This window comes from Trachemys scripta, chromosome 3 (genome assembly GCF_013100865.1).
Source record: "Trachemys scripta elegans isolate TJP31775 chromosome 3, CAS_Tse_1.0, whole genome shotgun sequence".
In the NCBI taxonomy this organism is placed as follows: Eukaryota; Metazoa; Chordata; order Testudines; family Emydidae; genus Trachemys; species Trachemys scripta.
The window spans coordinates 73227799-73254240 of NC_048300.1; the positions used below are offsets into that span (position 1 = coordinate 73227799).

Here is a 26442-nt window from a genome sequence, read left to right on the forward strand (position 1 = left end):
ACTAAATTTAAAAAAATTGACAAGTTTTCTACTCACCCTAACTTCGCCCTGTTTAAAAGTAAAAAGTAATTAGAGCCCTGACACTTCTTTGGAATGCTCTTACTTGGAGCCCTGTGTCCCTATGGAGTCTCAATGAAGTCAGTGTGACTCCGCATAGGCAAAGGGGTCTGCCCTAGCGGTCATGATGCAGCATCTGGGCCTAAATACTTGAGAGCATCCCTTTAAATACAACTGCACAAATATACCACTAATGTTGAGTGCAACTGAACAAATGACAAAATTAATTCCTTTAATTACTTTCACAACAAGCCACTATGCACAATGAACAGCCTGATTCTCATTTATACTAAGATCCTTATACACTAATCTGGTAATATAAAGTGGTCTTAAAGTGGGTGGAAATGTAAATTATGCCTTGCCTTTAATGAGACACACAAGTAAAGTGTCAGGTTCCACAAAGTTGCCTTTATTATTAGGTTAACATTAGTGCAGTCAGATATGACTGTTCTGGGCCAAATCCCATACACTGTGACTACTCAAGGCCACCAATCCCACCTAGCTAGTGTCGTAGAGCCCCAAACAACCACCAAGCGCCATATAATGAGAAATGAAAAGAGACACTGTGTTCCCAAGTTCTGCTTTCCACATGGTTTGCCTGCCTTCTTATCTCTGGCTAAGGGCTCCTTCCAAGGGGAGAAGTATTGCAGCCAGCTGCCTTAAAAGGCCATGTCTGCATATAGGTTATCACTTTTATGCTCACAGATGAGTGGGAAAGGACATTCTCTGTCAGAAAGATAGCTTATAGGCAGGATATGTTTTCATCTTCACATGTTGACAATGTCCATTCAGTGAGAGGGAAGGCTTCCCTTTCTTGACTTCCTGAGGATGGCAAACCAAAAACATACTACCATTTACCTGAATTTCCTCTATGCTATGAACAATAAACATGTCCTGTAGGTCTTCCATAGCACCTTCCATCCAGTTGTTGAATGGAGCAGCTCTCTTGGCAAACTCCAGGTGAAGCTGATCAATTGTTTCCAGCAATTTCTCTGTCCTCTGTTAAGTCCAGTAAATACACACAAACAAATTCATTGTTACCAAGTTGAAAGCTAATTCTATGCACATACAGATAGTGTCCCTGTTACCTTGGGCATACATTTCAAAAGTGACTGATGATTTTGGACGCCTTATTTGCTGGCTGCCCAACCTGAGATATCTTAAAAGATGCCACTGAAGTCAGTGAAACTACTCACATTAAAATTATTTTCATGTTAAACTTATATAAACTTAAGAATGTGCATAAGACTGTGTAGGATCAGGGCCTAAGTGCTTTTTTTTGCCATTTATTGCATTTTAAATATTTTCTGATAATCTGATCTATAAAATGAACAAATTAAATCACACTAATTGTAAATGAATGGCCTGCTTTAATAATTTCTTTCATGTATGAAACGGAGCAGTAACACATACATGACACATTTGAGCCCAGAGATGTATATAGGTGGCTTCCACTGATCTCAGGGGAAGCCATGAAGATACATCCTAGGGCTTTTAGTAAATTGGATCTCACTGCTTTGGAACCTCCATCACCAGAGAGCCTGGCCACTGGCCTACTGCTCAAACTGAGTTTTGCTGCAGTGAATATGACAAGACAGCTTCCTAATTATATCACTGCTATGCATCAAATCCCCAAAGGGTGGGATTACAAGTCAACTCTTGATGACCAAATTCATTCTGCTGCTGCTTTATAGCTTCTAATTGCACCATAAACTTCTAAGAAACAAAGCACCATCCAGTCTATTACTGAGCAATTCAACCTATATTGCAAATGAACTCACAGCAACCTGAAATAGAGAGCTGACAAAAGGGTTTATTGCAGTCTGGATTCCAGGAATTAACACTCAATAATGTCTGTTATAAATCCCAAAGGATTCGTTTTTTAAAATGGAGCAGCTTATTGATATCAATTTTACCTCCAGTGCCTCTCTTCTTTTCTGAGTAAGTGTTCCCAGTTTGTCCCATTGGTCACATATCTTCTGGCATCGATCATTGACATTTGCAGCATCGTAAAAGTCCAGTTCACTAGGAAAGAGTGAAGACAAAAACTGCTATAGCTTCTGAACAAACAGACAGGAAAACACTGTACGTTCTGCACCTGTGTACATGTTGCACTGGCGCTCAGTAACTATTCCTCCTCTTCTTTTTCCTCCTCTTGCTAAAAAAGTCAACTTGCAATCAGTTAGGCAGTGTAGTGGTATTATAATGTGTGGGATCTAGGCACTAAGGGCGGGATCCACAAAGATACCTAGGTGCTTAAACCCCAGATTTAGGTGCCTAAATTCCCATTTTGGTTCCACTGTGATCTACAAAAGTCCCGCCGAACCTTGTAGGCACCTAAATTCACTCGGCACTTAAGTTTCCAGTGTAAAGGTTCCCTCAGCACCTATGTTTCTGCTTCTAGGCATGCACGCTGCAGCCTCCCTCTATGCATCTGGATGGCTATCTCCCAACTAAGCTCCAGAGTGATTCATGAACCTCAAGGAAAGACATGTGTTCAGCTACCTAAGCCACCTGTGGGGCTTGACTGATAGGCACGCTCAGAGGCTGCCTACTGGATTGGGTCCCATTCAAAATCCGGCGTGAGGTAGTAGTGCTTAGCTTGTAACTTTTAGCCCAATGGTTAGAGCACTCGTCTGGGATGTGGGAAATCCAGGTTCAGTTCCCCCCTTAACTAGAGGAGGGCAAAAGGATCTGAACAGAGGCCTCCCACATCTCAGGAGAGTACCCTAGCCACTGAGCTATGGGATATTCAGATGTGGGGCACCCTCAATCTCTCCTGTTGAAGCTGTTGCACTGTAGATAAATAATGAAAGAGTGACTGGTGTAAGGGGATTGGACCCAGGGCCTCCAACCTACCAGGTAGGTGTCCTAACTACTGGTCTACCAGGTTCATTTTCACTCTCTCTGTGGCCTAATGACTGTTCCACTGTGGATAAATACTTATAGTCATTGGGACACAGAGAGTGTATGTGTGTGAGAGAATCACTTTGCAGTGGCTATGCAGCAAGAACCAATGAACTGTTGGAAACTAAGAGCTTTTTTGATAAAAGTGCCCTAATCATCAAAAAGTTAGAGAGAAACCATATGACATCTAAGCACATTATTTATATAAAGGAGAGGGAGCTGCTAGCAAGGCATTCTCCATGAGGGCCCTTTGATTCTGGAACTACTTCACACTTTGGTCTAAATCATTCCAGATTTGTTGACCTTCAGGGTATGCAGTAAAAGCTATCTAATTAATTAGACTTTGGGAGAGGTCTGAGGGTATGGGGCTGTGGGTGGAGTGGGATGGGACATAATTTTGCTGTTTTGATGTACTGGCGGCAAGTTAATTTTTTGTATGTTATACTCCTACTGATAGATGATGTTCATACATGGATTGTGAGTTTAGTAAGGTGTCAGGGCACCAAGAACTTCTGTATCAGTATCTTTTTGCACAATAAATACATACAAAGTGTTCTTCAAGTTTTTCCAAATGGAACCTCTGAGACTATTGTGAATTTTATTTTTAGTCCAATTGATTGTCACTCATTTTTTTAGGATAAGGGCAAATGTCACTTTTGTGAAAGTTAGGGACTAATTGTACTGGCTATGGGTCAGTGCTGGAAGATACTGTACTAACTTCGCCAAACAGCTCTTCCAACGTACCTGTCATGACTTGCAATATCCCTGCTATCCTATTCCTGGGCTTTTATTAAGCATAGACAGTTTATGTTGCATGTTTGGAATATGGATAAATAGGGAAGAGAACGAGATTATCAACGCTAATTTTAAAGGGGCACCTACAGTTTAAAAATAATAGGCCGGATCCTCAGCTAGTATAACTCAGTGTGACTCCAATGACTTCAGTGGAGCTATGCCAGTTTATCCCACATGAGGAGCTGGCACTATAACTTCTAAGAAACAAATTTCCTTTAAAAAAAGTCACATTTTACAGGGAATTATTAAAAGGGAAAGAAATGTAAATACCTAGTTTACTTTTGCACTACTTGTGCTGTTTGCTTTTTGTGATTCTCTCACTATTATAAGTAAAAATGAGCCAAATTTGATCTGACAGTAGCTTTGATCCAGCAAAGCACTTAAGCATGTGCTTAACTTTAAGCACATGAGTAGTTCCATAGAAGCCATGTTAAGCGTGTACTTAAGTAATTCCTGGATCAGGGCTGGCCTCTTTGTAACTGTGCCCATAAACACAATTTGAACCCAGGTATCTAAAAGCAAAAGACTTTCTAGTCCATCTATGTTGGAGACTAATATAGCTGTTTGCCTGGCTGAAAATAAGTTTTTACACAAGGGGCGATAAATATTTTTAAAAAAATACATTCAGAAATTTTGATCCTGATTAGTGAAGATCCTGGAATTAGTGCATAGACCATAAATGAGTATAGTACCTTAGAGCACAATTTAGTCTAATTCTTTTTAGCATTTACAATGTATTAAATGGGAAATCCCTGATTCCTTCCCCCCCCTCCCCCGAGGTTTATATAGTGCCCCATCCAAGATTTATGATGTCTCACAATCTGGCATACAATGACAGCATAACAGCTTCCAAACTGGAATGATCCTGCTCACACACACACAAATCCTTTATCCAGACACCATCAATCAACAAGCTTTTAACAACTTTAACCTTTATGCTCTTAGTGGGCTCAGCTGCTGTAGCAGAAAATATCAGCGCTGACACTGAACTGTAACCAGTGCAGCTCAAGGTCACACAGCAATTGTTCTCCTTCAAAATAGCAACTGCAGACTACCAAAAAATATAGGGTGTGCTGACCTGAAGCACAGTCAATGCTGGTCTTTTTAAGGACCTGATCAATGGCCAAAGAAGTCAAGAGAAAGATCCTTATTTATTTCAATGAGCTCTAGATCAGCTCCAACTACACCTTTCTTAGCATGAAAATTTTTACACAATCCTAAAAAAATATCACTGTCAAGAGGAACTAGGACTTTTCACCTCTAATTTCTATAATTTTGTGAGGAACTGTTGGTAAAATTATTAAAATCAATATCCAAAGGAAGCTGTCCATTTGCTTGCAGCTACTAATACTTTGCATTTATATATAGCGCCCTTCATTCAATGTCCTCCAAGGGTTTTAAGACTAATTGAGCCTCACAACTGCCCTACGCAACCGGGCAGAGATTTCTCCATTTTATAGGTAAGCACATGGAGGTTAATGCCGAGCACCTCTGAAGTCAACAGGGTGTTCTTAGGGAGAAAAACTGTTCTCCTTAACCTCTCGATGTCCCTTCCAATCCTACGATTCTATGATTCATCACCTCTGAAAATCAGGCCACAAGTAATTTGTCCAATATGACACAGCAAGTCAGTGGCAGAGTTCTCTCTCCCATCCAGCCCCATTCTAACCACCTGGCTATGTTCCCGTCAAGTTGGCAAAACAGAGACTTAGAGGATGTAGCACTGACCCTGCCTGCATTAAGAATGCTATTTCAAAAATCTCACTTTGTTGCTAACACCAGTCCAACTTAATTGATGTTAACAGTGTTTGGAGCCGTAGTGTAGATGGCCAACCAGCCTTTTAAGGATTGTGTTCATTAGCCTGATCTGAACAGAGATCAATGACACCTCTAAAACAATGGTGGTAATTGCCAGGCTGTCCGCACTCTGCTCTCAATGCTGCTAATACTGGTGGAGCTCAACCAGCGTTAGACATTTTCAGAAATTGTCTCTAGAGAGAGCCACTGAGAGCTTCTGTACAAACAATTACACAATAGAAAGTCATTATTACCATACAGGTCAGGGTGAAAAGAAAGGCAAGTGTTTTATCAACTGATGAATTCACTGATATGTGCATCCTTTTAAGTTTCATGCTTTCTGGCATTAATTACTTCATCTTTTTTCCTCTAAATATACACATTCTCTCTTAAATAAACTGGAAAAAATAGACTTTTTCTATAATCTTTTCCAGTTAAAGTAATCTTGGGTGTTACTGCTAACAATAGTAGGCAAAACATTTTCAGAAAGTGCGATTTATAACTTGATGATGGATGTTTGGATTTGTTTCTAAACAGAGGAGACTTCCATTGGATAAGTTGACAGAACTGGTGCCTGTGCTAGCCACACTCTGCCCCAGCACAAGAATGGAAGGCTCATGGCAAAGCTGTAAGGTCCCTCCTCCAGAGACTAAGTTAGGGTAGACTCCCAGATGCTCTAGACTGAGGCCAGGCACTACAGAATCACAGAGCCACGATTGGAGCTAGTGGAGAATTAAGACCCAGGTGTTTCTGAGTTGTAGCCTTTTTAAAAAAAAAATTGCACAATATTCTTTTGCAGTAGGTATTTAATCCATCAAAGAAATGAAGAAACTAAAACATGGAAAGGTAATAAAGGGTATATCTATACAGCAACTAGATACCCAGAGCTGGCCTGTGCTAGCTGACTCAGGCTCTCGGGGCTCAGGCTGGAGCCCGGGCTCTAGGACCCTGCGAAGTGGGAGAGTCATAGAGCCCAGGCTGAAGCCTGAGCCCAGAAGTCTACACAGCAATGAAACAGCCCAGCAAGCATGAGTTGGTTGGCACGGGCCAGTCGTAGGAGTCTAGTTGTTGTGTAGACAAAGAGATTCGCCACAGGTGACGCAGAGAGTCAGAGACAGGGATGGGAACCGTGCTTAAATGTCCTAACTCCCAGACATCTGTTTTAACCACTAGTCCACACTGTCTTCTGTTAGCTTCATAAACATATACTGCAAGTCAGCAATGCACTTAAGCACATGCTTAACATTAAGCACGGGAGTAGTACCACTGATTTCCAGTATAACAACATTAAATTCAATGGGACTATCCAAACTCTTCAAATTAAGCATGTGTGTATGTATTTATGTATTATGTGTTTATGTGTACTGCTGAACTGGACCCTTAAGCTAATTTGTATTCTCTCTGTGTGTGCGCGTGCATGCATGTGTGTCTGTGTGTGTGTGCTGGTCCAATGGTTAAGGCATTGGTCTTGGTCGACTTGGTTTCAGGTCCATACCCTGCCACAGATTTCCTGTGTGACCTTTGGCAAGTGTCTGTGTGCCTCAGTTCCCGCTCTGTAAAACGAGGCTAACAACACATCCTCACCTCACAGTACGGCTCGTGAGAATAAATACATTAAAGATTGTGAGGTCCTCACACACTATGGTAATGGGGGCCTGACAAGTACTTTAGACAGACCGAGACACACCGCTATACAGAAAAGGAATAGGAATTAGTTTTTTAAGTATATAAAGTACTGTGGGATGGGAGAAGCGATGCAAATGTAAGGAATTATTTTAATATCAGCTTGCGATACTTGATCTACATTACACTCACATGGGTAAAATGAAAGAAATAATTTTTATGAGAACCATTTCACATCTAGCATCTTGTAGCAGAACACATGAACTGGCAGACTAATTCCACACACCCCCACCCCGCCAGATACAGAATTTACCCACCAGTAGATCTACAGAAACAAAATCTTACTGTTAAGTCAATTTTGAAATGTTTGCCCTCAAACGATTGTATTCAGTTGCACATCTATATTTAGTTCAATAAAAAAAAAAAAGGAAAGGTGTCAATGACTAGCTCAGATAATATCCTTACGAAGCTATCTGTGGAATTCTTACATTGTACCTATGACACTATTGAATTCATTGGAAAGAGTTTATCAGTTAAATGTCAGCAGCTGCATGCCTCTAAATGGAACATACTTCAGCTCCTGGGCAATGGCTGCGATCTGTTCTACTCTGTCCTGGTGGGCAGCCAAGTCACTCTCAAAAGCTTCATGTTTCCTCAACATAGCGCGGAGTTCAGTCAGAGAAGCAGATTCATAATCCTTCTGGAGTAAGATCTGCTCTTTGCCTGAAAATAAAAACAAAAATATCAGTAATTCATTACTAATTCATTAATTACAACAAAAATGCACTCAAGTCAGTCATTTAAATTGGGGCCCAGCTTTGTGGTGCTTTGATCAGTATCACCCACCCAGCGTGAAATCTGGCCCCACTGAAATCAATGACAAAACTCCCATTGATTTACTTCAATAGAGCTAAGATTTCATCCCTAGTGTAATGCCTTTATTAACAACTCACTGGAAAAGTCCTGTGGAATTTAATAGGGTGAAACAATAAATATTATATAGTAATAATTGTTTAAACCTGTAGAATGTAATAAGATCTTTTTTGTAGGTTGCTGAAACAATCCTATAGAATTCTATAACTGGGATGTGATTCTCTATTATGTTCCATGGAATCATTCATAAGCCTGTCTAAAGATTACTTTCTGTTCATTTCTAAAGGATTTTTCCATGTGGGAATCAGCCTGTTTCACACAGACACGTTGCTGTATTACATGGAATAAGTAGCAAGGTAATTCAGCATCATTCCAACACAGGGCCAGATTGTCAACTCCCTACTTGCACTAGTGAAGAGTTACTTAACGAGTAGTTATTAACTTCAGTGGGACTACTTGGGTGAGTGACTCCTTCCCAATCTAAGTAATGGGGTTCTCATTACTTCGTTAACATTTAATTTATAAACACAAACATGTAATAAAGCAGAAACATCTAGGCTGCTGGTATGTTGATCAATGTACTGGTTATTCTTGGCTCAGTGAACCACTATCTGTGATGGTTTAAGGAAGGCCTGGTAACTCTATTTTTCGGTTCTTTATCTTTCAGGTACTGACAAGCACTTCAATGGCCTTTTTCACACCTAGCATTGAACTGCAATTTATTCTCACTGTCTGTGGATGTGTATGAATTTTGAAACTTTTGGTTTTGTTGTTGCTGTTTAGTTGTTATTGAAAGAGGAGGAGAGTAGAAAAACAAAAAAAAAGAGTGTGAGAAAGGGACACAAAAGAAGAAAGGGATGGAGGCAAAAAGCAACCATTCCCCTAAAAGGGTTGGGAAAAAAAGGGTGGAAAGAAAAACTATGATTATACCCTCACAAACCTCACACAATTCTGACCCACACTCAAAACTTTTGCCAATATAGCAATGTTGGCTAGGGGTATAATTTTTTGAGACATTTCTGTACCAAAAGAGGCCCTACTATAGATACAGTTATACCAGCATAAAAGTCCTTTTTCTGGTATATCTTATTTTGCTTAGGGAACTGGTATAAGTTATACGCCAAAAACAATTTTATGCCAGCACTGGGCAGGGTGCCTGGCATGGCTACACTGGCAAACCTTTTCTAGTGAAGACCTGGCTTATGTAGCCAGCAATCAGACCACTATGTTCAATGTAAGTTATGTTAACAATACTTTATCTTCTTTGAAATTTTGCCTTCAATCCATTATTCACTTTGGCCTCATGCCCAAAACCTCCACAAAAGGCTGAGATATGTGGCAGCCTTTTCAAAAGCTCTTGGTTTTTAAACAGAAAATGCCAAATCCTTACGACCCTATCCTAACTTACCAAAGGTTACAAAAGCAAGCAAATAAAATGGGAAACTGAAAGATTACCTCTGACTCATCAGGAACTCTTACCATTAGGAGAGACAACTGAATTCATAGACAGCCACTTTAGCTTCAGTTCACCACATACTATTTCCTAGATTTTAAGGCCAGAGGGGACCATTATTTCTCTTGCTATATATTTTCCTGTATCTGTCATGTATAATTTTTCCCTGTGTCAGAGCTACAACACGTAGTCAGAGTAGCACATGCTCAGTAAAGAGGCTTTCAGAATTATCACAGCTTCACTTCTGGCATTTACTTGGCAGCCATTTACTGATTTGGGTGCTTCTAACCAGCTCACTATGGGCTTGACTCTGGTTTGAAACAGCCAGCACAGTGGCTGTGGTGGAGTGTGAGGGGCATGGTGGAGGCAAGCTAGGAGCATGGTGGGGTAGAGCTGTATTATGTAGATTCTCTACTGTGGTAAGGTCCTGAAAGAGACCTTACAGCAGTGCTGTGTGCGAGAGCAGCCCCTCAGCTGTTCTAAATTACGGTGGGGTTGGACTAGCAGTAGCACCGCTCCCGCTGTGCTAAAGTTTAATAAAAGCTGTGGCCTGCCGCTTAATTCCATGCAAGTGTCTGTCCTCATTTCGCTGCTGTGTCCACATCAAAGCAAGCCAGGTTTTTCATTCCCATCTTCTCCCTGAAATTCTGGGGAGGTAAGCTAAACTGTAGGATGTTGTTTGTTGAACTTGGCTAAGGAGAGTCACAATTTAATATAACTAGTTTTGGGACTTGGCTGGAACAAATCCTGGTTGTATTTATGTGTCATCCTTAAAGTGGAAGGATGCTTTTGTCTTTGCTGCTGTTCAGTAAAATCACTCTGCTGAAATCTGCCTTTTACCTAGATTCTTTCCTGGACTTACTGTAGCTCTGACTGGTTGGTCACAAGAACTGGATATGCAAATAAAACCATGATGCAATCTTCGCAAAAATGCTGGATGATACATTAAACCAGAAGCATGACATTGTTCTGTGGATCTTAAAAACCGGTAACAGGATTTCAACTTATTTCTCTATTGAATGGTCAGCCAACGTAGTTGAAAGATAAATCTCATTAACTACGTGGCCAAAAAGTTAAGATGAAGAGTGTAGGGGAAAAGGCTAGAAAGCTTCCAGAGTAAATGTTGTTAGTTTTAGGTTTATACAACTGTCCAAATTATTCAATAGCTGGTTTTGGTTTGTAAATACCCAGTACTGATTTACAGATAGATTTATCTGAAACACTTTAACCAAGGTCTGCTTACCATATGCCCAGGTTTCATGAGTAGAAGCCTTCTGTCTAAATTTCTCAGCCAGATGTTCAAGTCGTTCCAGTCTTCGTATTTCATTCAGCAACCATTCCTCATAGCCCTTCTCAGCTTGTTCAAGTCTCTGCCAAGCGCCAGCAATATCCTATGAGAAGTTTGGGGATGAATGAGGGAATGAGATTTTAATCATTACTCTGTATCTCCTCTGACTTTGCCCAAATTTGTGAACTCTACAAGAATTTACAATCTTGCTCCAAAAATGGAAATTTAGGTCCAAATTTTTCAGAAATAGGCACCTAAACTACACCAGACAAAGTATGTGTAGGTGAGTGCAAACTGGAAACAATGTGTACAAAATGTTATTGTCCATGCAAAGCAGTTATCTATTCACTGCCTCCATGCATATTTTATACTGTATCTTGTAATTTCAGTGAAGGTGATTTATAATATCCTTAAAGTGTACTGTTTTGTGCATCCATTATCAAAATAAAAATGTTTTGGTCTCAGAAGCTGGCAGTGATGGAACAACTAATATCAAAAGCAATCCAGTGTGCACTTTTGCTGGAACACGATGTCATTAAGCTTTCTGGTCTATGTACAAGGCTGACAAATAAAAAAAGCTTGATGCCTGTTGTGTGGTCTTTGCAGAATATTTTGAACTTTTACAGATGCACAAAGGCACCATTTATAGCCAGTACTGCCAGGATCTATGATATTTTGTAAGCCAGATAGATTTTTTTCAGCTAACAGTACTGCCTGTTTATAAAACCTGAACAGCTTAAAAACAAGATTACAGCACATTTGTTGGCTATAGACAACACTTAAAACACATAAAGCTCATGACTCCAAAACTCTAATCAAGAGCTGAGAGTTAATTTCGAGGAACTATTGTTTGTCTTCACAGATTATAAGGCTCCATTCAATTAAGAACAATCTACCGCTGAAAAGGTACTGAAACTGTGCCAGGGCCAATCCTGGGCCAAATTCCGAGGTCCTGTGTTGAAGAAAACTCCAAATGAAATCAATGGTAGTATGCTTCAAACACAATCACACAATTTAGCTCCTTTAACAAAGCAGTACTGATCATGTTCCAAGAGAGGGATTTGTCTCTCACTCTCATGTCTGGAGAAGAATTACTGAAGTGGAGGCAGCCTTAAAAAAGAGGAAGGACCACTGGTAGGGAGAAATGGTCCTAGAATGAAGTACTGAATAAAATAAGTATTGTTGATTTAGCACCGCTGATACTTGAGAACTAGATGTTGCAAGTTGAAATGAGTGAAGATGTTTTGGAATAATAATTGGATCCCATCTATTCACATATTACTGAGCATTTCAGGTGAAAGAAGAAAAGAGACTGGGCCCGTATTTTACTTACTGAAACCATTTTCCCCTCTGATGGCATGAAAGCTGGCCTATTGCTGATCCTCAGTTTTGTCTGCAAGGTGTTGAAATTGATCTCCAGTTGACATTTTTCCTGGACTTTGGGAGGCTTGTGCTTGCGGCGGTAGTCTCGGAAGTCCTCTAGCTTCTTCTGCATGGCCTGCATTGTTTTCTCGGGCGTTTTGTCTTCCAGCCAAGGGATCGTGCGACGAATCCATTCTAAAAGCTATCACATGCAGACACAAACAATTAAAATCCAAAGGAATGGAAAATGGAACCAAAAAAAGAAACCGATAATCCTGAATGTACAGACTCCAGTGTCTTTTCTTTAACAAGAGTGTCATGGCCAAAGTCAATGACTTAGTGACAACTAAGCACAAGATTTTCAAAAATGACTAGTAATTTTGCATACCTCAATTTATGCCTAATTTGAGATGCCCTAAAGGGCCCTGATTTTCTGAAGGTGTTGAGCACTTGGCTTTTTGAAAATCGGGTCCCTTCAAGGTATCTCAAGTTGGGTACCCAAAACCTGAGTTACCCCAAATCACCAGCTACTTTTAAAAATCTTGGCCTTAGCAACTCAAGTAATCAAGGCCATGGAAGGAGTGCAGACACCAAGTATCTGACTCGTCACTTACAAAACTCCACACAAAAAAAACGGTTAGTACCAATACAGCATGTTTCTCCACAAAGCTATTTTGGTATCTAGGGAACGCCGTATGTTATTGCAAGGTGTGCATTATTAGCATGGGCCAAACCCTGCTGTCCTTATTCAGGCAAATTTCCCGGACTGCAGGATCTGACCCAGAATGTCTACAATATATTCAGGAAACTAATATCACATGTAGTTTTAAAACAGAAAACCTTATGATAAGAGTCCATTGTAATCTAATCAGTAAAAGACTTGGGAAAGACAAAAAAACCAACATTAATTCAATTAACAAACAAAATATTGCTGTAGTTTATCTGATAAAATTCACATTTCAAATTCAGGGCACAGTTATAATCTGTTTCTCTTTCTAGGTAGGTAATTTCACTGCAGTATCTGAGAGCCTCACAATATTATTGAATTTATCGGGCAAAGGATCATTATCCCCCTTTTCCAAATGGGGAACCGAGTGGCTTGCCTCAGATCACACACAAAGCATGTGGCAGAGTTGAAAACTCTGATCTCCTGAGTCTCAGCCCTTCCAGAGATGCAGGAATGCATTATGATACACCTTGAAAAATACCTCTCTCTGGCCTGCCTGTGAAATATCTCAGACTTTATACCCTCATATTTCAGTTTGAAATAAAATCCTTATGGACCACTTTATACTTAAACATCTTATTTTTATCACTTAAAGATATGTTTGTATTTATCTATCATGTTACTATTTTTGGCTGAGGGGAAAAACTTTTTTTAAACTAGAATTATGGAAAACAGTAAGTGAATTTAAGATTCCTTATTTGTGCAAGCAGTTATAATGTATAAACCCTCAAAGATCTCTCTCTCTCTGGTACTTAGATGGCCTCCATTACCACAGTATCTGAGTGCCTCACTAATGTGTCTATCCTCACAACACCCCTGCGCTATTATCCTCATTTTCCAGATGGGGAACTGAGGCAGAGAGAGGCTATGTGACTTGTTCAATGTTGCTCAGGAAGCTTGTAATGGAGAAAGGAATCGAGCCTAGCTCTTCCACGTTGTAAGCGAATGCTCCAGCCACTGGACCATCCTTCCCCTCTGATAAAGATGACTGTGAGCTGTATGTGACTTTAATTTTGCTTTATTTTCATTGTAAATAATGCACTGAATTTATCATCATCCGTGTTCTATGAACCTCACTTGCTAGCCTTTACCTCACTTGCTAGCCTTTCATATTCTTCCATCAACTTTTCATTTTCTTGGTTCACAGCAAGCACTTTACATATCCTGTTAGCTGCAGTCTCAGCCTGTAAAATACAGAAAACAAACAGGACATAGCTGTCATCATGTTCACAAGCAGATACAAACTTTGAGTAAGCTGAATGTGACTGCTGAAAATAAAAATTGCATTTCTCATCACTGGTGGTTAGTGCTCATGACTCATATGTAAGTTCGCCCTTCTCAGAGTTATTCGGACAAATTCTGCAGTGAGTCTCCCTTTAAAACTCTACTAACTTCAGTGTGCTGCATAGAGTATAAATCAACACAGAATTCATTCTGTTAAATGTTAAAGCCTTATTATATAGGCGGTAGTTTCACACTAATGTTAGGGTCATTTAATAGATCTTTACTTTGAAAGTGACTTAGACTATTGTTCAGGTTATAGTATTAGGTTAAAAAAATCATACTAGAAATCTATTAGGTTTGTTAGGAACATGCAAAAGAGGACCCAAGCAAATTAAGAGCCCAGTTCACACCGTTTCTCCAAGTCATTTGCATTTATAACAGCCAGAATGTACACAATTGGTCAAAATCTGCTCTTCTATGCAAGTGTAAATCTGGAGTAATTCTAATGAGTCAATTGAATATTGCATATTTATTCTGATTGTGCACCTGAGATCTGCTCCTGCAAGGAAAGTTGTGTATCAACTAGGCCTAAGGTCCATATGCAAAACAAGGTCTCGCTAAACTTACTTTTCCTGAAAATAGCCTTTTATAACCACTGAAGACCCTCAAAATAGAGATGTCAATGGTAATGCCTTTTGGAACCAAAAAAAAAAATCCAGTTTGCTACAGGGCTTTTAACTGAATCAGGATCAGAAGTTAGTTAAAAACAAGCATTCACATTCAAATAATACCTGGGAATGTTAATTAAAACCACAAAGATCTATATTCAGGTGAAAAAATCCCATGGAAATGTGAAACAACCAACCAAAAAGCACAGCAACTCAAAGGGACCATTGATTAATACCTGCTCTGCTCCAGCAAAAGCATGGTAGAAGCAGGAAACATAAGTCATGATAGCTCTTTCATCAGGTTTGGGAGTGTTCACAATATCTACAAAAGGAAGCGGGGGAGGAAAGGAAAGAAAACAAAACAAAACAAAAATAGAGGAGTAGAAAGCAGGCTGAACAAAGAGAAGCACAAAATGGTTGTTACCCTGCCTTGTTTTCTGTATGCTAAGCAGCTGCTGGCCCACAGCTCTGTACTCTGGAGACAAAGCTGGAATAAACTGTGTGTGAGATTAATGGTGTTGACAGGAAAAAAAATCGATATGCTGAAACTCAGACTGAGGTCTTGCAGACAATGAGGTGGAATTTTTTTTCTTTGCTGAAGGCTGGATCTTGCACCCTTATTCATGCACTGTAACTCACAGGAGTAAGCCCATTAACTTCAGTTGAGACCACCTGCGTGCATAAGAATTACTCACAACAGTAAAGGCTGCAGGATTGGGCTCACATTTAACAATTTAAAATCTGCCCTGTCAACTAAGATATGGAAAAGACAAGCTACATAACTCACAGAATTTTAGCTGTTTTGACCTGGGAAGAACCTCTCTACAGAAGAGTAGCTCAAGCTTGCAAAAGTATCTGTTAGCTTTTTAATACTATATATCAGTATTCCTAGAGTGAGCATGTGACACTTGAACTGTGTCCAATTCTGAGTTTCTCTTTACAGTAGAACCTCAGTGTTATGAACACCTGGGGAATGGAGGTTGTTCAGAACTCTGAAATATTCATAACTCTGAACAAATTGTTATGGTGGTTCTTTCAAAAGTTTACAACTGAACATTGACTTAATACAGCTTTGAAACTTTACTATGCAGAAGAAAAATGCTGCTTTTAACCATCTTAATTGAAATGAAACAAACACAGAAATAGTTTCCTTACCTTGTCAAATCTTTTTTTTTAAATTTCCCTTTATTTTTTAGTAGTTTACGTTTAACACAGTACCGTACAGTATTTGCTTTTTGACTTCTTTGTCTCTGCTGCCTGATTGCATACTTCCAGTTCCAAATGAGGTGTGTGATTGACCGATCAGTTTCTAACTCTGGTTTTCCTAACTCTGAGATTCTACTGTATTTATTTTTTTGCTTCTATTTGCTGAGATACAATTCCAGATTTCTACCTAGATGTCTGTATATGATATTTGTGTCTGCATCACATATAATAAATGTCTTATGCTGCTGTGCATTTGTACATACGTTAAAATGCTAACACTTAAAAAAATCCTGAAAACCTAAAACTGGGGTGTATTTTCTGAGATTCTGCTATATTTTTGACATCTACAGCATGAATAATATCCAGGGTCTCTGGCATGGTGGTGGAGATCATATGACTGCTGTTAGGATCTCTTTTTTCCGTCTGAGTTTGTTATTTTCATCTTGCTCTTTAAACGTTGATTCAAGTCAATGCACAGAGGTTTCAATTAGAGGGAAGTATGTCTGCTATCCAGTTCAGTAACCAACTGTTGAGATCCTACTTGATACTACTAGTAAAGATACAGAAAAATATGTTTCTGGAAAACAAACAAATGGCTAAACTTCTATTGACTATACAGAGACAGTAGTGAACAGAGAAAATTAGACAAAAGGAAATGAGGTCTTGCTCAGGTCTAGGGTGCTCCCCTAGTAACTAGCGGAGGAAAGATCAGAAGAGAAAAAACGCTAAAAAAACCCCCACAGAAGGTGAAGGGTGAGATCTGATCCATCTTTTACAACCTCACCTTCTGAGCACCCGCAAATGCATGGTAGTAACAGGAAACATAAGTCATAATGGCTCTTTCATCAGGGCTGGCAGTGTTTACTACATCTGTGTAGAAAGAAGAAGGTTAACTGCTCAGATAGTCTAATGGCAATATACTTCCATCTGATGATGATTCCACCTCACATGCTGCAAGGATTTAAAAAAACAACAACCACAAAACCCAAGGTCATTCCGCTTGCTTTCATTCACTCATATCAATGCTGATCAGACTTTAGGAATCAATAAATGAACGAATTGCTCTACTTGAAATGTTAAAAATATCCGAATATCTAGGATGTACAGAAATAGCATTGCCACACTGCACTGTTTTGTACAAGATCCAATTTTCAAGAGCTATTGGGGAAGGCTGGCAGACGCAGACCTCCTGGGATCAATTCTGCTTTCATTTACACTTACGTAAATCCAGAGTAACTTCATTTAAGTCACTAGACTTACTCCAGAGTTAACCATGTGTGAATGTAAGTAGAGTTTGGCCTAGTAACTTGGTTATGGATGTAGAAGTGCATGTAAAGCATGTTAAAATTGTGTCCCTATATTCTGCCTGCCCTGCTCTATGTTCTCACGAGTAGCAGAGTATTGAACTGTATCCGAAACCTGCAAAACAGGCATACATGTGCTGCTGTGATCCAGAATAAATCTAGCACTCAGAAAAGCTTTGATTTTTAACAGTTTTGCATCCTTTGAGACAGATTCTATTTTCAGTTAACCTCAACATAAATCATAACAGAGTTTAGCCTCTTATCTTGGAAGGCTGATGGGGTTTTCATCATTATGGGAGAAAATAACTAGAATGCCAGTTAGGATATGACTGATGTTTGGGCACATTGACAATGATGGTCCTTTTAACACTCTACAACAGATAAGGGCAGAAAGTGACCAAGCACTTCATACTGATTATCAGTGAAGAGGCTTTTTGAATGGCATTAGCACCAATGCAAAAATGCCCATAGTAGGGTTGGAGAGATGACCAGGGAAAGCAGATAAAATTTCTAAAGTTAGCTGTAGGATTTTATAACATAATAATCAATATATTTCATAATTCAGCATCAGTTTCTTTTATTTTACAGGGGTTAAGAATGAACTTTTGAAAAGGATATATTAAAAGAATCTGAAAATTGAAATAAAAGCTGACAGCACATATTTGGATGATTTCACATATTAATGATTATTCTAATAAAGTATCTTTTTTCTTTTAAGGTGTAAAATGGCAGGATATGGAATACAATATTTAAGGAAGCTGAACAAAAAGGAAAATGGTAATGGACATTCATATCTATGAATAAGGAGATGGTAGAGGTGTTGAATAATTACATTGCATCTTAGTTTACAGTAAGAAGGACAAGGTGTTGCTTAAAACAGGAGTCAGATTTCCAGGAACAAAGAGAGAATGAATTTTGAAGCATGAAATCAATGTTAGAAATCACTGAGTAATTTAGGTGGGGTTTTCAAAAGCACCCAGTACTAACTCTACTGCCATTTATTTCAATGGGAGCAGGCAGGCCAAGACTGAGTGCTTGGGAACATTCCACCCTTTGATACCAGTCAACTGACAAGATACCAGATCAGAATTAATATATTTAAAGCAGCAAATTTTCATATTTTGGCTCCATGCATGCCCAAACTACAGAAGATTAGTTAGTTCCAAGAGTTACTTTAACATCATATTAATATTGTTTATAGAAAGATTCTGAAGTCTTTTTAAAGGACTCAGATATGGGACTACTCATTAAAAGTGATTGTTCGGAAAAAATACAAATAAAGTTTTGTTGTTGTTGTTTTAAACAACAGTAATTTCCTCAACTTCAGCTTCCAGCATGGGTGGCACATGTTACCAGCTGTATATTTGGGAAGGACTATACTAGCTATAGTTCTCCTTTTAAAGTCTTGATTTCAGCAGTATACAATGTTCATGTGTTTTTAAACTGTTAACATCTGTGCACCATCTTGTGTTACAGTTAGATTTTAAGCTCTTTGGGGCAGGGACTGTCTTTTTGTTCTGTTTGTATAACTCCTAGCACAATGGGGTCCTGATCTAAGATTGGGAACCTCAGTGCTACTGCAATACAAATAATAAATAATAATATTTAACAAAACAAAAAAGTGTGAAATTCTCCAGCACACAAGAAACTAAAAAGGAGGAATAATTTGAAAAGGAACCATAAGAAAGAGGCATCATTGTGATGATTCATGTATAAACAATCTTGAAAAAAATTATGTACAAGGTGACAGGTTTTACTGCCTACTTTTTATTCAAGGTACATAATAAATTTTAGCTCCCACCTTCTGCATCCAGCATCTTAGGGATATCCAGATGTTTTTCTGCAATTTCCATTGCAAGGTTAATATTTCTTAGAGGGTCATCCTGCATGAAAGCAAAAATTAGAACCAGTTAAACACCAGATGTTTTTCTCATAGCAAGAAGAAGGGTACAGTATGTATATTGAAGATTATTCTGCCTGATCCAAAGACTAGATTTTCCTCACTGGAAATGAGTCATAATTACTGCTTTCCAAAAAGCTGAGCTCATAGATATAGAGCAGCAGTTCTCAAACTGTGGATTGGGACCCCATTTTAATGGGGATGCCAGGGCTGGCTTAGACTTGCTGTGGCCTGGGGCTGAAGCTGAAGCCCGAATTGCACTGCCCAGGGCCAAAACGTTGGGGCTCAGGTTACAGGCTCCCTGCCTTGGGCTGAAGCCCTGGGTCTACGGCTTTGCCACTCCCTGGCCCAGGGCGGGGGGGCTCGGGCTTTGCTACCCCGCCCCACCCCCAACCTGGGGTGGTGGGACTCAGGCGGGTTCAGGCTTTGGTCCCCCCTCCTGGGGTCATATAGTAATTTTTGTTGTCAGAAGGGGGTCACAGTGCAATGAAGTTTGAGAACCCCGATATAGAGCGAGTGAGTGAGTCTATGCATGTGTACACATGCACGTGCATATATATAATGTGTTTCTATCTTTTCAAGAGAAAACATTAATAAGCTATGAGATACAATTAGATATCCACTGTTAATTTGTTCTGCGGGGACACAAACATTATGTATTCAATATACACATATACTATGATGAAAATCCAACATATATGCAGAATAGCACAGAGACGTGAATTCTAGCAAGCTCATAAGCTGACTACTGGTCAAGCTCACATATAATGATGAACAAGCACAGAAAAACAAGACCAACTAGTCTCAGAAATTCACAGAGAAGCCACTTCAGGCATAGGAACCCTCCTGAAATCTAAGCTACTGTTCTAATGAGTAACACCTTTATATCTTGGTTTGGATATGACTTGTTTTTATTGTGCATGTACATATAACATGGCTTTCAGAGGTGCTGAGAACCTACAGCTCCTATGGATCAAGCCAATGGTTTCCTTTTTGTTTTTTGAAGAAAAAGGAAGGGGAACAATAAGTGAACCCCAAATCAGAAGCATACATTCAATGTCTCAAATTTTATAAGTGATGATTACCGTTGGGCTTACTGTCTCAAATTAGAGGAACATGCTCCTTACGCTGCTTTGATATCTCAAATTGCAAAGAAAAACTGGTGGCATCAAGTCTCAGGTTAACGGGGCTCAGACTGCAGGGCTAAAAAAGCAGTCTAGATGTTCCCACGTGGGCTGGAGCATGGGCTCTGAGACCCTCTCCCTCACCAGGTTTCAGAGCCCTGGCTCCAGCCCAAGCAAGAATGCCTATTTTTAGCCCTGCAAGACCACGTCAATTGACCCAGCCTCTGTGACTCAGGGTATGTCTACACTACCCGCCGGATCGGCGGGCAGCGATCGATCCAGCGGGGATCGATTTATCGCATCTAGTCTAGATGCGATAAACCTACCCCCGAGAACTCTCCCGTCGACTCCTGTACTCCACTGCCATGAAAGGCACAGGCAGAGTCAACAGGGGAGCGGCAGCAGTCGACTCACCACAGTGAAGACACCACAGTGAGTAGGTCTAAGTACATCGACTTCACCGACGTTATTCACGTAGCTGAAGTTGAGTAGCTTAGATCGATTCCCGTCCCCCTCCCCCCCCAATGTAGACCAGGTCTCGGTGCTGCAGGTTTTACTTTGAAGTGTAGACATACCCTCAGTGTTTCACATTAGGGTGAAAACATTCTTTGTGAGAGGTCTTGGCTTCTGAAAATGCCATTACTGGTGGAAGACCTTGTCTTTAGAAGAGACACAGGTTTCCCAGTAGATAGATCTGTTCCTTGCAGGCAGTATCCAGGTCTCATGGTGGGATAGAACTGCTATCCTAGAGAGGGGTCTTGATGTCTCAAGTGGGCTTGGTTTTTTTTGTTAAATCAGTGAAAATAGTGAGATTTAACTGACAGTGATTATTCCAAGTTTCATAGAAGTCTGTACTTCACACCTCTTCTGAATATGAAGTATTTAATTTTCTGCACATTATGCATGTGTTTCCAAAACATAAGTAGTGTTCCCAATGGTACCTCTTTCTAGCAAATATATATCATACTAATCAGTCAATTTTAAAAACAATATGTTATGAAGAACAGTTTGCTTTTGCCTAGCCAATAGCTGCATTTTCTAACTTTACTATCAAGTGTATTTCATTTAGTAGGTTATATCAGCTGCATCATTTCAATTAAAAGGCACTTAAAATGTGGCCAATATTTAAAATCTATGGAACTTCATTTGTGGATATATATTTGTGTACATGCAACACCATGTATATACAACATGGGTTAATGGCATGTACAAAAACTATGTTACAGATATGAAATATATATAAAAACAAGACTAAATCTAAGTGAAACCTATTGACTAATTTGAGATACTTTTCTTATAGATGAGTGATAGACACCTCCCATTGGTATGTTCGTTGTTAAATCAATGATTGAGCAAAGTTCTGAAGATTTGGGAGAAGATCTGTTTAAAATTATAGTGAATCCTGAGATGCTGGGAGACATCCATCACCCATACCGTAAAATAAAGCTACAAGCCACAGTAGTTAAAAACCTCTGTTGCGGCTATAGAAATACCTCATCTAATTTGTCATAGTCAAGAAGATCAGGCCTGTGTCTATGAATAAGGGCACTGAGAGCCAGGCCATCTTTCCAGCTACAAGAAGTCCACACAAGATGCATAGATGAGAAAAGAAAAGAAGGCATGCAGGAGAAACAGATATGCGAAAAGAAAAAACAAACACCAAGACAGTTGTTAATACACCGAAAACAAGTAGCCAGTCAAACACAGCCAGGACAGGAAACAAGCCCAATGTTAGGATCTTTCTGCACGTGATTGCCATGGCAGTCTCATCAAGGCACATTTGTTTGAGTTCTGTTCTATCTTCCCACCATACATACATAAATAAGATGGTTTTACTATGGAAGTTTTGTACACTGTGGGTCAAAGTTTCAGCAGGCCTTCCAGAAAGTTAGCATCTGTTATGCATAAGTACTTTTTAATGCATAAACAGGCTGTCTGTTTACATAGTGGTATGTTTGTGCCTAAAAAAATATTGCTGGTTGGCAATTTTGACATTTTGGTTTAGATTTGTAATTGGGATAGAATTGTTCTAGGAGCACTGTAAAGAACAAATAGGGGGGCAAACAGCTGTCAAAATCATTAACCATAAATAAGATGAAATGCCAAATCCTGCTCCTCGTACTCACCTAAGTAAGAAGAGTAGGACTGAGCTCAAAATTAATACTTTCTAAATGTCTTAGTGTTCAGATTAATACTGTATGAGTTAAAGTTAGCATTATAAATCGATTGACTATTTATTATTATGCACCTCGTAGGCCCCAGCATAACTTTTTAATACTTATAAAAAAGAACTAGCTTTATAAATCATTTCATTTTAGTTCTTTTTTTCTTCAAAGCTTTCCCATAACAGTCAATTCCTTTGTAGAATCTATTTACTATGGGGAGCAGGGAACGAAGAATCCAATCTATGATTTAACAGTCTCTTTCCCAAATGAGAAGTGTTTGGTAGCATCTAGCAAGTTAAGACAATGATGGGGTATGTTTACACTGCAATAAAAAACCCACTACTCCAAGTCTCAGAGCCTGGATAAATTGACTTGGGCTGTCAGGGCTCAGGTTGCGGGGCTAACACTGCAATTTTTAGCCCTGCAGTCCAAACCAGCTGATCTGGGCCAGCCGCAAACATGTCGTGGATCTTTTGGAGCACTGCACACATGCCGATGAAGTCTTCTCCCTGGCTGGCGCTGAAGGAGACTTCTAGTTGTATTCTCATTTTAGAGCACAGGAAATTACGGTAAATCCCCACAAACTGGGATGAAACTACTGTATTCCTCTTTATTTTCTTTTCATCTGTTACAATCTGGCAAATCTGAGGCACGTGATTGCCCCTCATCCTCACACCCCCTAACATAGTTATTCATGACCCCGATAGATGAGATTTTTAATTTATTTTCTTTTGAAGACTTTCTAAACTAGTAAAGCTACCAATTTCAACAGCAACACAATCAGGCCCCATTTGCTCCCTCTGTTCTGCTATGATCAGACTCATTGTGAGAATAACGTACTCCCCTTTTTCTGTAACCTAGTAACGTTAGGGCACTATGATGTTTATGCTTATAGGGGACATTGGTGGAATTCTGTTAAAAACAAAGTAACAAGAAATTAATATTTTCTTTGTGAACTTTAATTTGTAAGTCTTGTTCTTTCCTGCTATAGGTAATTTATTACCCATATCCAAGGGCAGAATTTGCGCTGCAGAATTGTATCTTTAGTCATTACTATGGGCATGATTCTCTATTGCAGTAGTTCTCAACCAGGGGTCTGGGGCCCACTGCAGGGCCATGAGCAGGTTTCGGGGCGAGGGGTGGCTCAGAAAAAAAAAGGTTGAGAACCTCTACTATACTGCTTTGTGCTTCCCTTTACACCAATGCAAGTGGGTGTAAAACACTACCACCAGCATGAGTGGGGAATTCTGTTTTATCAGAATTTTACACCCACTTTGCACGGTATAAATGAGTTCCCAAGATGCAAAGCAGTGGAGAATCAGGCCAAGTATATGTAACGTTAGCTGCTGAACTGGGGTAGGGAGAGGTGGAAGGGAGGAGGTAGAGGAGGGAGTGTCCTCCTTCCTCAGAAACAGTTTTGTCAGGAGCCTGGAAAGCCAGTCAGAGGGCTTGTCTACATTACCTGCTGGATCGATAGGCAGCGATCAATTCAGCGGGGGTCGATTTATCACATCTAATCTAGACACGATAAATCGACCGCTGAGCGCTCTCCCATCGACTCCGGTACTCCACTGGAGCGAGAGGCGCAGGCGGAGTCGATGGGGAAGCATCAGCAGTCGACTCACCGCAGTGACACTGCGGTGAGTAGATCTAAGTACGTCGACTGGAAGTTGCGTAAGTTAGATCGACCCTTCTCCCTCCCCCCCCCACAGCGTAGACCAGAACAAAGTTAGTATGCACTTCTCAGCTCATCCTTAAGGAAACATGCTAAGCAAATAGGAAGTGAACCAGATCACTGCAGATCAGCATGCTGTGTCACCCAGACTGATGACCTTATTTAGCTTGGAGTAGTCAATAAGATCAGGTCGGTGTCTGTGGATAAGTGCACAGAGTGCTAGGCCGTCTTTCCAGCTTTACAACAAACAATAGAAAATAAAATGGAAAAATAAGTTAATACAATCATTACATTGGACAGTTTGACCCTCGCTTAATGTTTTGCTACATGCATGAAGGCCAATGTTGCATCCAGATAACTAAATCTCATGGGTCCACCCTCACTGTGTGGTTCTGTTAGTAGTCTGTATACCCACTCTTCTATAACCCATATATTCCTGATTGCCCTACAGTCGTCTTTACACAGTGTATGTTATGTAAAATGCGACCTGAGTAGAAACTGGTTAGCTTCTGTGATGCTCCAGGACAAAAGAGGATATAGGTTCTGCTTTCAATGCATGTGCATAACCCTCCAATCTATTTATGGTCACATGCATATCAAGAGACGAATGAATCCCTGAAGACTCGGCTAACAGAACCTGCTTGTCCAAGAGTCTTTTTCAATGTCACTTATATCATGCAATGATAACACCACAACTGGGCTTTTCTCAATGGAACATACAGTAGCAACAGAAAAAAAGCTTAATTTATTTAAACACTTTCTCTATATCATGGGTCTCATTCTGAACGTTGCTGAGCACCTGCACTTCCCTCTGTCTTCAGTGGAAGTTTCAGATGCTCAGTACTTCTCCGGATCAGACCTTATGACAACGATCCCGGAGACAATAATGGAGCCGTCACTTAAATCTGTTTAGGGATCATGTCAAAACTAATTTTACAGACATAGGCCCTGATCCTGCAAGATACTCCTTTCTGGTGGACCAATTGGACTCTGCATGGGCACAGGGATCAATTTGTGTACAGCAATTTGTAGGATTGGAGCCTTATACTGCACAAGACTTTTGTAATACTAAAAGCTTTTAGAGGTTCTGTTAACCTGACTTCAAAATGTACAAGCAAAGACAATTCCCAGATAAAGCTTCAATGCAAGTGTTACACATAAAAACTTCTGTCATCCAAAAGGTAAAATTCAATCAAAATAAGCATCAATTATTTTAAGAAAACCTTTTCCCTCACCAAAGATACATGCAATAATAAAACAGTCTGGAACCTACTCTGTAAAACAAGAACTGAAGATAGCATAATCTATACTTTGAATATAAACTTGAACTTATGTCAGGGTTCTGCCGATAAAAACTTTTTTCTCCATACATTGAATGAGCCAGTATACACCAGTTTAAACATTAAGGGCCAAATTATGCTCTTAGTTACATCTGCACAACTGGGAGCAGAATCTGATACCAAACATTTGCATTTTATCCCTTGAAATAACGTGATCTTACCTAAGATGGAAGTTCTGAATGTTCACATTTCTGTAAGGAGCAGTTTTCCTTTGACACCACAGCAGCAGACCTTCTTTGGCGGAAGTCTCTGTAAAGGACACCAGAGAGAAAAAGAAAGAATGAAAAGGAGCTCAGGTAGACAACTTACTCCCTATTATTTTAAATAACATTCACAAGCTGGAACTTGTTACCATCTGCTTGGGGGTGGCTGTGCAATAGATGTTGATGGTCTCAGTTCCTTTCCCCAGGGTCAGCCGTCAACGTCACAAAATTGCCAGCACCACAATTGGCATCCTTGTTGGCAGTCTCAACACATAAATCAAGAACTAAATAGACCCTGGAGACTGAACTTCATCTCAGCACTAGAGGTGGTTCCTCCAGGTCTATCATGACACTCCTGGCAGGGCAGTGTGGGAAGCTTGCACTACCACTGCTTATACATTATATCCTTTCTGTGGAAAGTAGAGATTAGTTTCTAGAATTGTCAGTGACACTTTTCACAATTTAAAACTGATTTAAGTAGAGAAAAAAGAACAGGAGTACTTGTGGCACCTTAGAGACTAACAAATGTATTTGAGCATAAGCTTTTGGGCTACTGCCCATTTCATCAGATGCATAGAATGGAATATATAGTAAGAAGATATTTATACATACAGAGAACATGACAAAGTGGAAGTAGCCATACCAACTGTAAGAGGCTAATTAATTAAGAGGAGCTATTATCAGCAGGAGAAAAAAAACTTTTGTAGTGATAATCAAGATGGCCCATTTTAGACAGTTGACAAGAAGGTGT

At 39.8% G+C, this 26442-nt stretch overlaps 1 protein-coding gene across 3 annotated transcripts in view; it reads right to left on the reverse strand.

Annotated features, from left to right (window-relative positions):
• The window catches only part of ACTN2 (actinin alpha 2), a 90081-nt gene that overhangs the window by 18968 nt on the left and 44671 nt on the right, over window positions 1–26442 (reverse strand). For 2 of the 3 annotated variants that reach the window (XM_034765051.1, XM_034765052.1), the window contains exons 5-14: window positions 25650–25737; window positions 24306–24384; window positions 19086–19167; window positions 16765–16850; window positions 13974–14066; window positions 12127–12357; window positions 10749–10896; window positions 7752–7902; window positions 1974–2082; window positions 916–1056 (exon numbers count right to left, since the gene is read on the reverse strand). In XM_034765051.1, the coding sequence (XP_034620942.1) occupies window positions 916–1056; window positions 1974–2082; window positions 7752–7902; window positions 10749–10896; window positions 12127–12357; window positions 13974–14066; window positions 16765–16850; window positions 19086–19167; window positions 24306–24384; window positions 25650–25737 (1208 nt within the window). Of the gene's footprint in view, window positions 1–915; window positions 1057–1973; window positions 2083–7751; window positions 7903–10748; window positions 10897–12126; window positions 12358–13973; window positions 14067–15010; window positions 15097–16764; window positions 16851–19085; window positions 19168–24305; window positions 24385–25649; window positions 25738–26442 lie in introns of all 3 variants that reach the window. The other variant, XM_034765050.1, reaches the window with a different exon arrangement.